The 12,557-nt window shown below is 45.2% G+C and overlaps 1 protein-coding gene across 14 annotated transcripts in view; it reads left to right on the top strand.

The window, feature by feature from the left end:
* The window catches only part of LOC308180364 (voltage-dependent N-type calcium channel subunit alpha-1B-like), a 283,793-nt gene that overhangs the window by 185,791 nt on the left and 85,445 nt on the right, over positions 1-12,557 (top strand). For all 14 annotated transcript variants that reach the window (XM_080561843.1, XM_080561849.1, XM_080561844.1 and 11 more), the window contains 2 exons: positions 1,550-1,617; positions 6,464-6,570. In XM_080561843.1, coding sequence (XP_080417969.1) covers positions 1,550-1,617; positions 6,464-6,570 — 175 coding nt within the window. The remainder of the gene's footprint in view (positions 1-1,549; positions 1,618-6,463; positions 6,571-12,557) is intronic.

The following is a 12,557-nucleotide window of genomic DNA, read 5'->3' as shown; positions in this document are numbered from 1 at the left end:
CCAGCTTTGGTTCCCAGCTGCCCCGGGAGATGTCTCCTGAAGCCCTGCCAGCATGGGGTGATGTCTCCCCAGCCAGCAGGGTCTGCAGGTAGCAGGGCTGCCGGGGCACGAGGGCTGCTGGGCGCACTCCCTGTGGGCACAGACACCCAGCACCACCAGCCTGCAGCTGGATCAGCCTTGCACCACTCCTGGCTCCTCTGTTTGAAGAGAAACCTCAGGTGCTTCCTCCCAGCAGTCTTGCTGAGAAATGGGAAGCAGCTGGGGGGTGCTGAGGTGAAGGTTTCCCGAAATCTATGCAGGTCTGCCGGCACCCTGGGAGCTCATCTTGCTCCCTCCAGCACTCAGCCCTTGCATTTGGCTCCTGCCCCACCTGCAGTGTGGCTTTCTGCATCGTTTCCAACTCACAGACGAAAGCAGGACCACATCCAGTTATTTTATGTTGGGTCAGTTATCTGCCTACAGCTCCTGCAGTTGGAGTCCCAGACTCGCATTTGGCTCAGGTGAGGACAACACAATGCAACAGCAGCACATTGCTATTCAGGCCTTTGTGAATCTCCAGAGGGTAAATACATGAGATCAACTTCATTGCCGTGTACACTCGTGTTCAGAGCAGCAGTTACAGCTTCGCACAGCCAGGGTGAGTGACTGTCCTGTCACCAGGCAATGTACGAGAGCAAAATGCATTTGCTTCTTGGGCATTAGTTTTGGCTTGGTTTTGCTTTGCTTGCTCTCCTTTCACATGCAGAGGTGTCTGATTTATGATGACTTTGTGGCTGTTTTGCAGACACCTAACTGGAACAACAACAATAAAATACATGAAGGGCCAAGTAATAGCTGAAAACATTAAGAGGAAAAGTGAGAACAATGAATGAGTTAATAACCATGGGGAAACGTGATGTCTTAGTGATATAATGCAGTGCTCCGCAGAGAAAGCCTGGCTGGCGTGGGCACTGGCAGTGGTTTAGGTGGGCTGTGTGCGGTGGCTGGACTAAGGGCCCGTGTGCCGGCAGAGCTCGTTAGCTCAGGCTGGGTGTCCTGCTGGCGGGCTCGGCTGTAGCTGTACACTGCGGGCCGCCGCAGCTTTCAGGACAGAGGATGTTCGTGGTGCTCTAATTGTCACATCGACTCCGGTGTGATAAGTCATGAGCGTTTCCCCCCACTGGCATGTAGCAGAGCACTGACCTCAGCCTAACTTTTTTGTAATACCCAATGCCTTTGTGTTGTCTTTAAAATGAGCCATTTCCAGGAGCTGCCAGTCATCCTGCTAAGCAAAAGGGAGAAATGAAGGTGAAATCCTGTGGGTGTGAGTGTATCCCCACCAGGACATGTGTGCTGGTGAAGACAGACAGGTGTCCAACACCTGCTGTGCTCCTCAGCTGCTCCCAGCAGAAGTGGGTGAGTTGGGAATGACAACGACAAAGCAGCAGTGTGAGGGGTTTATCCGTAATATACCATGGCTGGAATGGGGAAAGAAGGGTAGTGGTAGCAGAAGAGGAACCATTTGCTGTATTTGCTATGTGAAGAATTTTCCTTAGCTGCTCCCCAACAGATACGCTCCTGAACGTCTTCTTGGCTATCGCCGTGGACAATCTGGCAAATGCCCAAGAGCTGACCAAGGTAAGTTTGGACTTCTGGTTCTTCAAACTTAGACCATAGCTGCTGGATCCACAGCACACGTTGCAGACACTTTGAGACAGGGATTTCCTTCCATGCTGTACCTCTGTGTACCAGTTTGCACTGCTGAGACCCCTGGTAAGGAGGGTCTAGTCACTGTTTTGTTTTGTCATGGAGGCTTGTTTCTGTGAACCGCTTCGTGTTTTTCAGCTTCCTTCCACCCCAGGGTGGGCAGCAGGCCTTGCTCGTGTTGCTGCTGCGTGGAGGTGTGCAGACTTTAGCTTTTACTGTTTTCAAGAGCAGAGGCAGAACAAGTAATGGGTGTTGGCTGACTCAGTAATATATGTGAAGTTCAAGCCTGGGGAGTTGCAGGTGTTGTACTGCTGCTTTTGCTGTCTCACGTTAGTGTTTCTTAGCTCGTTGAATTTGGGAATGAATCAAAGAATTAACGTTCTCCAAACAACTCTGTGGAAAACAACTTGAAGAGGCTACAGTGACTTTTAAGTCAAGATGTTAAAACCTTCCTGCTTCTCACCAGGTGCAAGAGCAATCTGAGGCAGCAGCCCAGGCACAGGCAGGAAGCCAGGTCCTGGCAAGAGCTGGAAATGACGCTGCTGTAGCTTCTCTGTGTGCTTGGATTTATATTGAAGCATTCCCTATGGGCAAAAAAAAAATGTATAGCCTCTGTATTGTGCAGGAAGGAGTCCAAATACTGCCATTTGTGTTCATATTATTGCACACTTTTGATTTCTCATTGTAGCACACTCAGTCATGTTTATGAGGCAGCATTAGATTTTCTTTGCACATTTTTTGCTTGCTCTCACCAAGTGGATGTGGATACGCACACCCCATTGCTGTGCTGCCCCCATGGCCATAAGTCAAAGACTTGCTGTCTCCAAAAGCACCGCATCCACCTTAGCAGTTATATTTTACAACCTTCAGCTTGTGTGCTCCCTATCGGGTGAGAGGATCACTATCTGTGTGTTTATGCAGCGGCTCGCAGGGATGCTTTCTCTTTTTAGAGCCATAGAAAGGTGCAGTAGTGCATGGGTACGGGATGCAGCACTGCAGTCCAGGGACACCCAGAGATTTCAAGGCATTCCCTATCCCACTCCAGCTGCTGAGGATGGAAGCAGCCAACTCTTCGCAGCTAAAATCCATGGCTCTTGTGGCTGAGCTTGTCTTTACCAGCTCTCCTTTCTGCCACGTTACTGGCTTCAGCTCCTAGCTTTAGCTGGAGCCTTGTTTCCTGAGAGCTGATGCAGGCCATGCAAGAAGCATGGATAACGAATGTGCCGATGTCTGTGAGACCCTGTTCTGCCTCCCTGCTCTGCTATAATGCAGCTCAGGGCTGATCCCAGAGGCGTGCATCTTCCCAGCCCCTTCAGGAGACTTACGGGCATCCCTGGTATGTGCTGAGAGAGGATCAGGCCCTGCACAGTTCCTGGGTAATGAAACTCATCCTATTCCTTTCTTAATCTTTTTAGTGCTCCCTTCTGAATATTTCAGCAGCGGACTGGAACAGCTAGTAACCTAACTTTGTTGATGTTTACAAAATATAATTAAATATTAATGGATTCAGCGACATTGCAAAATCATAATGCTTCTTGAGAAACTTTTTTTTTTGCTTTAATTTTATTTATGATCCCCAAAATTCTGTGGGGATTTCAAAAGAAGAAAAAGTTAAAAATAATTCAATTGTATAGCATACCTGGAGAATGAGGGATTTATGGCTAAGTAAATATGATCATGCAAAACCAAAAATGGCCTGGAGGTATAATTAAGTTACTTGGGAGTCAGTTGATCTCAGGAGACTTTCTTGACATTTACACTGTAAAACTAATCAAGATCTGTGCTGCGTGTAGTGTGGGAAAGCCGTAAGTGGTTTGCAACTGCCTCTATTTTGGAAGGATAGAAAGCTTTCCAGCTACTCTTCAGGACTGAAACATTTCGACCAACAGTTCCAGTTCTGGATGTGTATTTGGACTTCATTTATCGTGGCATTTGAACATTTACTTGGTAGCCTTAGTTGGGCCCTGTGACCTGTACCAGGGAGCATTGGAGCTGTGGCTATATTTAACTTCAGCTTGATCATCTGATGGCTGTTACAAAACTCACCAGTACTTTGGAATGACTCATTTAAGGGGAAAAAATAATAACCACCTTCTTTGCTTTGACTATATAAAGAATCTTCTCCAGCGTCTGCCCCTTCATCCCCAGGTCTTCTCTTCCTCCTTCCGTGCTGGCTCTGACTTTCGCTTGCTTGAACTCTCCCAGTGTTGTTTCTAGACATTTCTCAAACCTATCATGAATCTTTTGGGTCGCCTTCTCTCTTTATTTCCATCTACTGGCAGATCTTTCTTCCTGTTTGCTTATTCAGAGTAGAATCTGAAATTGCCCCCAGATTTGCTTGCAGTATCTCCTCTTTGGTGACACGGCATGCTGTTCTTCATCCTGGCTGAACTGGCGTGGAAAGCTGCCGCGGGTGGGTGAGCAGGGCAGCCCTCGGCTTTCCTAAACGTCTTCCAGCTCCAAGCGTGTTCTCTGATCTCTGCACCCTGCCAGCGATCTCCGAGAAAGCCATATAAAAGCATGCAGTAGGAGGGATGTGTGAATTTTGTATAAAATTAGTCCAGAATTCCTCAGAAATCAGAGGAATAGCAGCCATGGGGACTCCTCCTCCGTCCCAATGGAGAGGTCTTTAATTGGGGGAGTTTAATGAAGAACAGCGTTAACTATGCACATAATTACGGTTAGCTCTGAAGACAAGCTTTGCCATGTGATAAACTGTGGTTTCAGTGAAGATTTAGAGCTCTAGAAAATGGAAAGGAAATGTAAGAGGGAGCTGTCCTTACAGGCAGCGCCTTCATCCATGACAGCGATGATGGAGCTCCCAGAGGTGGCACTGAAGTCACCGTCACAGCTCAGAGCTTGCCTCAGTCGTGCACCATCGCCCCTGCCAGCTTCAAGCAGAGTAGGATGAGCCTCTGCCCCCGTGAGACATCGCAGGGCACGTACCAGGCAGAGAATTAATTAGTATTTGTAGAGGGATCGCAAATCTCTGGGTGGAAGGAGCTGCAGAAATATTATTAAGCAGTCATCTGCTAAAGAGTGTGCTTGTTCTGAGTTAGGGATGGCTGCGTTTATGACAATGAATATTTCCATTGCATTTCGGATGCACTGGGGAGAATGGAGAAGCTAGAACTTTAAAAAAGATGCTCAAATCTGCACCCAGTGCTTGAGGTGCACAGAAAGAAAAATTAAAAGTCCTGGAGAGCTTTCGAGAGAAGGAACGGCTTGAAGATACCTGCTGAGTTAAAAGAAAACCCCCAAAGATGTCTCATTGGGAATTTATTTCTTGAAAGATGTATGTCCTCAGATACCCTAGATTTACAGGTAGCATCCCAACCACTGATAAATTTACTGGAAGTTGGCCGTTGAGAAATATTGACTGCTGACTTTGTATAATGGTTCAGCAAGGCTTTTTTTGTGGCCTCATTCTTTATTCACTACATTAAGTTTTGTTTTTTTTTTGTAATAGATTTGCTAATATTTGGAAAGGGGAAAATTTTAAAAATATGAAATCTTAACAGTAACAGATTTTTTGATAAATTCCCTATAATTTATCTTTCCTCCTAAAAGAGAAAAAGAAAACAGTTTCAAAATGAGTTCAGTTTAAGCAAATAACACCAAAGTCAGAGCAAGGAATCATGCATATGGCATTCAAGATGGGTAAATCTCTGTGCCTTCCTTTTTCAAAGTTAGATGTCTTACTGTCCGCATTCATTATTTTAAACATAAGTGTTTCACAGTGTTACCTCTGAGGAGCAGATGCAGACCCAGGCCGTTTGACAGAGGAGCCTGTGCCTGCTCTTGTCTTGGCATGTGGTTCAGCACGCTGAACGATGGTGCTGACATTGCCGTCAGTGTTGGTGTTTCTCCTGCCCCGATTTTGCTATCTAATTTGACTTGCTAGAAAAATTCAAAGGAAGTTTAACCCATACGACTATTGGAATCGAACGGGATCCTGTTTTGTCTTTTGTCCTCATCCAATTGCTAAAGAAACTACAGTTACAGTCTGATTTTAAGGGTTATTTCTCTAGTAATTACACCACGTAGGAGAAAATAAATCACAGTTCGACTCTGAGGGAACTTGCAATACCAATTAAAATCCAAATATGAGATCTGAGGGGTATGCAGAAAGCATGAACGTCACCAGCTTTCTGATCGGCATTTGACTCCACCAGCTACACTTCAACGTCTTCTCCTTTCTGTTTTCACCCTGTACGTTCACAGTGATACAACTCAAATCAGTGGAAATATTTGGGATAAAACTAGTGTGAGCAAGGCCAGTCAAATCCTTTGGTGTTTATACGGATTATTGTTTCAGACAAGTCGTGTTGGCAAGAAGTCACGAAGGCTTTAGGAGTCTGTCTCATGCACTTCAGTAGGACGTAGGCTTTTGAGTGTTTTTACATGTGCAAGTCTGAGATAAAGGGGGCTGCCTTTACCCCAGAAATGTCACACCTCTGCTCAGGTCTCTCCCTGCTGTGCCAGAACGCTGAGGGATAAGAAGAGACCCAAAAGAGGTAAGACAGCGTCATGAGGGAGATGTGCTCCCAGCAAAAATGCACCAAGCACTTGAGCAGACCCTGTATTTCTCATCTCTTTGGGTATGGTTTTGCTGTCAGCAGAGGTCCTTGCAAGAAGTTATGAAATTCTGCCTTAATGAATATCTGCTGTCCTCACAGCACAGCGGTCACAGTCACACAACACCCATGCCTCGGGGAGCTGTGGTTATTGTCATTACGTGATGCGTGCTCTGTTTTGTCTTGATTTTCTGCACCAGGACGAGGAGGAGATGGAGGAAGCCACCAACCAAAAGCTTGCCCTGCAGAAGGCCAAGGAAGTAGCAGAAGTCAGCCCCATGTCAGCAGCTAACATTTCCATAGCCGCGTAAGCGTTATTTTATTATTTGGGACCTTTATCATGTGGTTTCTGTTCTTCAGTGTCGTTATATGTCTATTCAACTGGAGCCATCCCATAGTACTCTGTGAGCCTTTTTATGCCATCTCTGTTACTGACAGGGCTGTAGGTTGACTGAATACTTCAGCGCTGATCACTTAACCATGGATCGAAGTACTCCTTTTAGTTTGTTTTTTCCTTTGTAATGTTTCATCTTTTGCCTTGCTGTAAATAACCATATTTTAGCAGGTTGGTTCTTTTTTTAAGCTGTCCTTAGGATAGATTTCACCAGGTGAATTGTTAACATTCCACTTTGGATTTGTAATTCGGAGAGGTATGTGTGCATATTTTATATTAAATACTGTTTGATGATCTCTGTTTGGAGGATTCAAGAGCAAATGCCTCCTCCTAAATATCAGAAAGGAAAAAAAGAAGAAAAAAAGCTTGAATGTTCTCTCTTTGTTGTCTGAAAGACTGCAGGAATGAATAAAGTCACATACATGAACAGTCACTGGTTCATAGCTAGAAATATAAATTGCATTTTCAAATGCAGGCTTTTCTGTAATACATGGATGTAGACGTATGCACATATTCTGTGATAGTGTTTTGGAAGAATCCTTAGAAAATATTCCTTTGGGGCCCACCTTTTCACATATACTCATCTAAACTGAGGTGAAACTTTTATTTGTAGGTGGAAATACTTGTCCAGATGTCACTGAGGACAGAGCAGAGTTCTGCCTGCATGGGATGATGGCCCCATGTTTGAGATGTGCCTGCCTTGGGTAGATTTACTTTTTTTTTGTTAGGGGTTCATTTAACTCTTCGGGAATCAGCATCAGGACAAGCAACGTCAAAAATTTGGACCTGCATTTTGCTGAGAGTTGCTGGTATTTTCCAATGCCTTTTTGCAGGGGAGACCTCCTAGGTCTAGGCAAGCTGAAGCACAGAAAAATGAATTTCCTGTGCAGTTTTATTCCAAAGGATCTGGAATGAAGAAAGATCCCCAGGAGACCTTTTTAGGGGGAGTTTAATCCACTTCAGCCCAGACAATAGGCCAAATGGAGCCAGCTCATTATATACGAAGGGAAAGAATATTGTTAATTTGACTATTTTATTCTTCTTACCATTTTATTTTGCAATTACTGCTATAATCATCTACTATTTATGCCATGTCTATTTGTTAGTTTTAAATATAATCCTTTTCTTACAATGATGTCCAGTCTTGACAGGAAGTCATATGAGGATATTTGCTCTTGTTTTGTTTTGTTTTGAATTTCCTGGAACTTTTATTTTATAGTACAAGATGATAACACTTATTTTCTTCTATTTTTCTTCTATTTCTTCTCTTTTTAATCAAAAGTACGGTGCACGTGAGAATTTCTTAGAAACCAGACAAAGATCTTTAACAGAGCTAACAGTTCACACCGCATTGTTAGTTACATAAAATAACCTTTATTTTGTGATTTTTCACCAGACTTTCGCCTGGTTTTCAATATCACAGGGACACTTTTAGAAGTGCATCCAGTTGCTTCCACATCTACTAACCAGGGCAACATCAGGCATGCTGCATGGGAGGCCATCGGTGTACCACTGTCACCTGGCTTCCAGTCCCCTCTGCTGCAGTGCCAGCGAGGTGCTTACACAGCCACTCACAAGGCATGCAGGACTTCAGTTTTTTGGGGAAAAAAAAGATTTTTAAAAAAAACATAAGGTCAGTAGGGTGATGACCAAATGAGTGATGACCTACAGGAGAAGGCAAGGGAGAAGTGAGGTATTTTGCAAGAGATTAATGGATGGATGGATTGTTGGCTGATGATCCAAAAGATGTTTAATGAGTGCATGCCAAAGTCATGTTTAGTATAGAAATTAACCCATAGTGAGAGCTCCAAAAGGGGCTTAGCAGCTACAGCTTTTGGGTTTACAGCACTGATCCCTGAGGTACCATTATCCAGCACAGTAGGGCTGATGATAGAGACCCACGATTGACATCCAGATGTACCCTGTTAATTCATTTCTTATGGTCTTAAGCTACAGAGTGGTGCAGAAGGTGGAGCAGATGCCGTGTTCATGGCAAAACCTGTCGGATCAAGCTCTGATGTGATTCAGGCATGGACGTGCTGATGGGACCCCACCAGGGCTTAGGTGTGAGGTACAGCAAGTGGCTCAGCACTGTTGAGAATGAAAAGGTCCTGGAAACAGGATTCTTGGCTTACGGAAATACCACTGCCAAAAGCAAATGCCTGTAGAGCCTGGGCTCCCCTAAGTGACTGGTGAGCAGGGGCAGGGAAAAACCGGGACTGAGCTACCAAGGTCCTGCTGCAATCCCGTTTGTGGGTCTACCCCATCAGTTTGTTCTAACGAATAGTGGGTTTGGAATTCTGATTCAATTTTATTTTCAAAATGTAGGAAAAGGATTTTCTACAGCAACAGGCATCTATAGCATGGGTCAGTGTTCTGAGAACATCAACATTTTCTCTGCCTCATCAATTAAACCAGGTCTCTCGGATGTTGAAGCAGAGGGCACCGTGACTTGCATTTCCTCAGGCATGATATTCACGTTCCTGGCGTGCTTGTCTACCTCCCACAGAGGTGACAAGCTCAGGCTGGTGAAAAGTCCTAGTGGTCATTCTGCTGTTTCACCGGTGAGGTGCTGTGCTTGCTGTTTTGTTTCTTTCCTTTGTCAGTCCCATATCAAGGACTGCAAGAGTACATCTTCCTCTACGCCTCCTTCCAGGCCATTGCATGCTCTGTAGCCTTGTATCTACTTCTCCACCCCTGGCATTTTTCTGTGCAAATACAACGTGCGCTCCCCGTTTGCATTCTCGTGACCCTGCAGTTTATCTGCACTGATTCATCTGCTCTCCTCTGCCATTTGAGCCTCTCAACAGCTCAGCTCTGGGAAATGTTCAATTTGTTGCATCGGTTACAAATATAATTTCATAGGCTTATGAACCCGGTTGCTGATTCGGTCTGTCAGCCTGCTTGGAGAGTCTGAGGTGGTACCTTCACATCTACGTGTGTTTGATGGTTGATAGATGGTGAAGTGCTGCTGTGTCATGGGGATCTGCTTAATAACCTATTCATTATTACAGTAGCATCCAGGTATCTATCTTGCAGCTGACTTGAGGTGCTTTATTACAATATTCTACCTGCACTTGGTTTATTGCTCCTAGTTCTTTGCTCTCCCAGGATTTTAATGACTTGCCCCCAGCTCCAGCAAAAGGAATTGCAGGAATGGATTTTTCTGACCTTTTTGTTCTTCACCTGGTGAACTCTATCCTGAGTGGGCTTTTTTGTTTTGTGGATTTTCAGGATGAAAAAGCTAGGATGGTACATTGTTTTTGTCATTGTTGCAATGTTTGGTTTAAAACAGAATATTTGTTTAACATAAGTTACTGCGTTTTAATTTTAGCCCATTGTTTCATTCTTATTTTTGTGATTTTTGTTTTCTGTTTAGCATTTTCCTTGCTTTGTTGTTTCTGGAGGTGAGTTTCTGGGTTTGTCCAGTTTGCCCAGCATTGTCTTTAAGACCCTCTGTTTTGTACAACATCGAAACCACTCAGCCTCTCGAACTGAGCCGCTGTACTGACCGACGGGTCTTTAGAGCAAGCCATTGGTGCAGCTTCCTTGGCGGTGAGAACAGAGCAGGGGGGAAAATGGGGCAACTACTGAGGTGCTGAATGTGCAAAGCACCTCAAGGTCCCCACTGGATAGGTGCCAGTGGAAGGGAGAGCTGCTGGGCTTATTTCATGGCCAGCACAAAGACCCCAGTGCAAATGGTTTTACGTTCTGTAGATGAACTTACTTCTTTGCCAACCCAAAGCCTGAACTCCCTGCATTCGGATACCTCCTCTGCCTTTTCTATTCCGTCCAGAGCTGCACCAATGTCCCGTACAAAAGGGGCTGCGCTACGCACACATGGCACGGGTGCTCCGCACGGGCCAGCAGACCAGTCGGAGAGTCAATGAGCCCCAAAGCACAAGTCCTCCCCATGGCTGCTCCAGGGATTCTGAACTGGTGGCTAAAACAGCCTCTGCATTCGTTTATTCCTGTGTATTTTCCAGTGGCCTGCCTTCACCTTTTCTTGGGAAGAGTCTTAAAAAAGCAATCACAACAGCACGCAAATGCTAAATTTGTAGGAACCTGCTAAGTTGTCACGTCCAAGTCATGCTGAGTGAAACTTCTAGCATTTATTTACTTAGGTTTGTTTTTAATTCTACATGGCAATGTGTTATAGTGGTGGCCAGACACAAGGAAACAATTTAAGCATTAGGTATAAGGGGTGAGCTCTGGATGGGAAAAGAGTTTCTCAGATGTGATGGATGAAACTTCGTAGGAAGTAGCAGAGGCACTTCGTGAAACTTGGGCACCAGAGCTAAACACTGCCAATGGGATTGACCACTGCCATTCTTCAAAGCTTGACATGCTTCTCAGCACAGTGTTCCAACCCTGAAAGACCTCTTCCTCTCTCCAGGCCGTGACTGGTTTCTGCTGGTCCCTCACATGGTTGTTCCAAGCAGTTGGCATCTTAATTGTGTGCCTACAGGTAGATACTGCCTGGTAACACGAGCGAGTTGACTACTCCTTAGAAAACTGCTGAGAGCAGATAGAGGTGGCACGTCATTTCAGTGACTTCTCCGAGGTGTCTGTCCCTTTTGTACAGGTCTGGGGATGAAGGGGGATGGGGGGTTGCTTTGTTTCTTTAGGACATTTTCCATCTCAGAGACTCCATGTTTTCCTTTTGTCTTGGGAATACTGTGGTCTCTTTCAAAATCCCTGTTGGGCTGCCGGTACCCAACAGAACCCAGCAAGAAGTATGCCTGAACACCCAGCCCATGAAACGTCCCGTGCTCGATGGTGCGTAGACTAGCAGAGGTGTTCTTTTTCTCTTGCTGGCTTGTGACTTCTTCCCTTTCTTCTCCCCCCTGATGTGTGTTGATGTGTGAGGTGCTGTGGTTCTTCCCGTTAGCTTACCTTTTTGCCCTTGCTGTTGGTGTAACGGTGACTCAAACAGCTGCACAGAAAGACGCTCTCTTGTTCTGTGTCCGTCTCCGATGGTAAGTAGCACGGAGCAAAGCTCAAGGACTTCTGTCACTTTGATTCAGAAAAGGAGGCTCTCTTGGCTTCCCAGCTTTCCTCTCCGCGATTCCAGGGAAAATGTAGTCGGTCACAGTTTCAGAAAAGACAGCTCCAGGAACGAGAGCAAAGAAGTGAACCTGGAGTGCTGCAGGACTTGCATAACGTTGCCTGGCCAAGTTACAAGGATGTTTGGCAGGATCACAGCATGGCCTCCATCCTGCACTGCACCAAATGAAGCAGGGAAAAATGCAAAAATTCATTCAAGCCTTCTGCCAAGGGATATTGAGAGCTGTTTTATGCAATTAAAAACAACATTTCCACAAGTACTGCATGACGTTGGTGCTGACTCCCAGGTAAATTAAGGCAGCCCGGTACATTCTTCTCCATCATAAGTTTTCCACCTGTTTTGCCCAAGAAATCCCTTATGTATGCTTCAGGCATTTGTGCAGGCAGGGGCTTGCTCTCTGCAGGGTTCAGTTGCCATCCTGGGGCTTCATCATCCAGCCAAGAAGTAAAGGGGTCCCCAGCTTGAGCAACCTGGGAGCAATTTCCCTGGCAAACCAGCAGAGCATGCAACCCCCTCCCTCCCCCCCTTTGATTCCTGCTCCCCTTTTCTTTGGCAAGGTAAAAATGTAGAAATAGTAAATTTGGGGCAGAATGCTTTACGTGGCTGCACAGCAGGTGATTTTCTCCAAGTGAAACTTTTATAAACACTTTTCATAATGGTACTTATATTTGTTGCAGTTTTCTTGGCCTTTGGGTGGTTGTGTTATATACTTCACATGGGCCAACATTTCTGTTCAGGAGATTCTGGTAATTTTAAGGAAATGTATGTTTAAAGTTCTACTCATATGATATCCAAAGAACATTAGATTTTAATTGGACCTTCTGGCTTGATA

This window comes from Anser brachyrhynchus, assembly GCF_964034855.1.
Source record: "Anser brachyrhynchus genome assembly, chromosome: 19".
Lineage (NCBI taxonomy): Eukaryota > Metazoa > Chordata > Aves > Anseriformes > Anatidae > Anser > Anser brachyrhynchus.
This window is presented reverse-complemented; position numbering and strand designations above follow the sequence as displayed.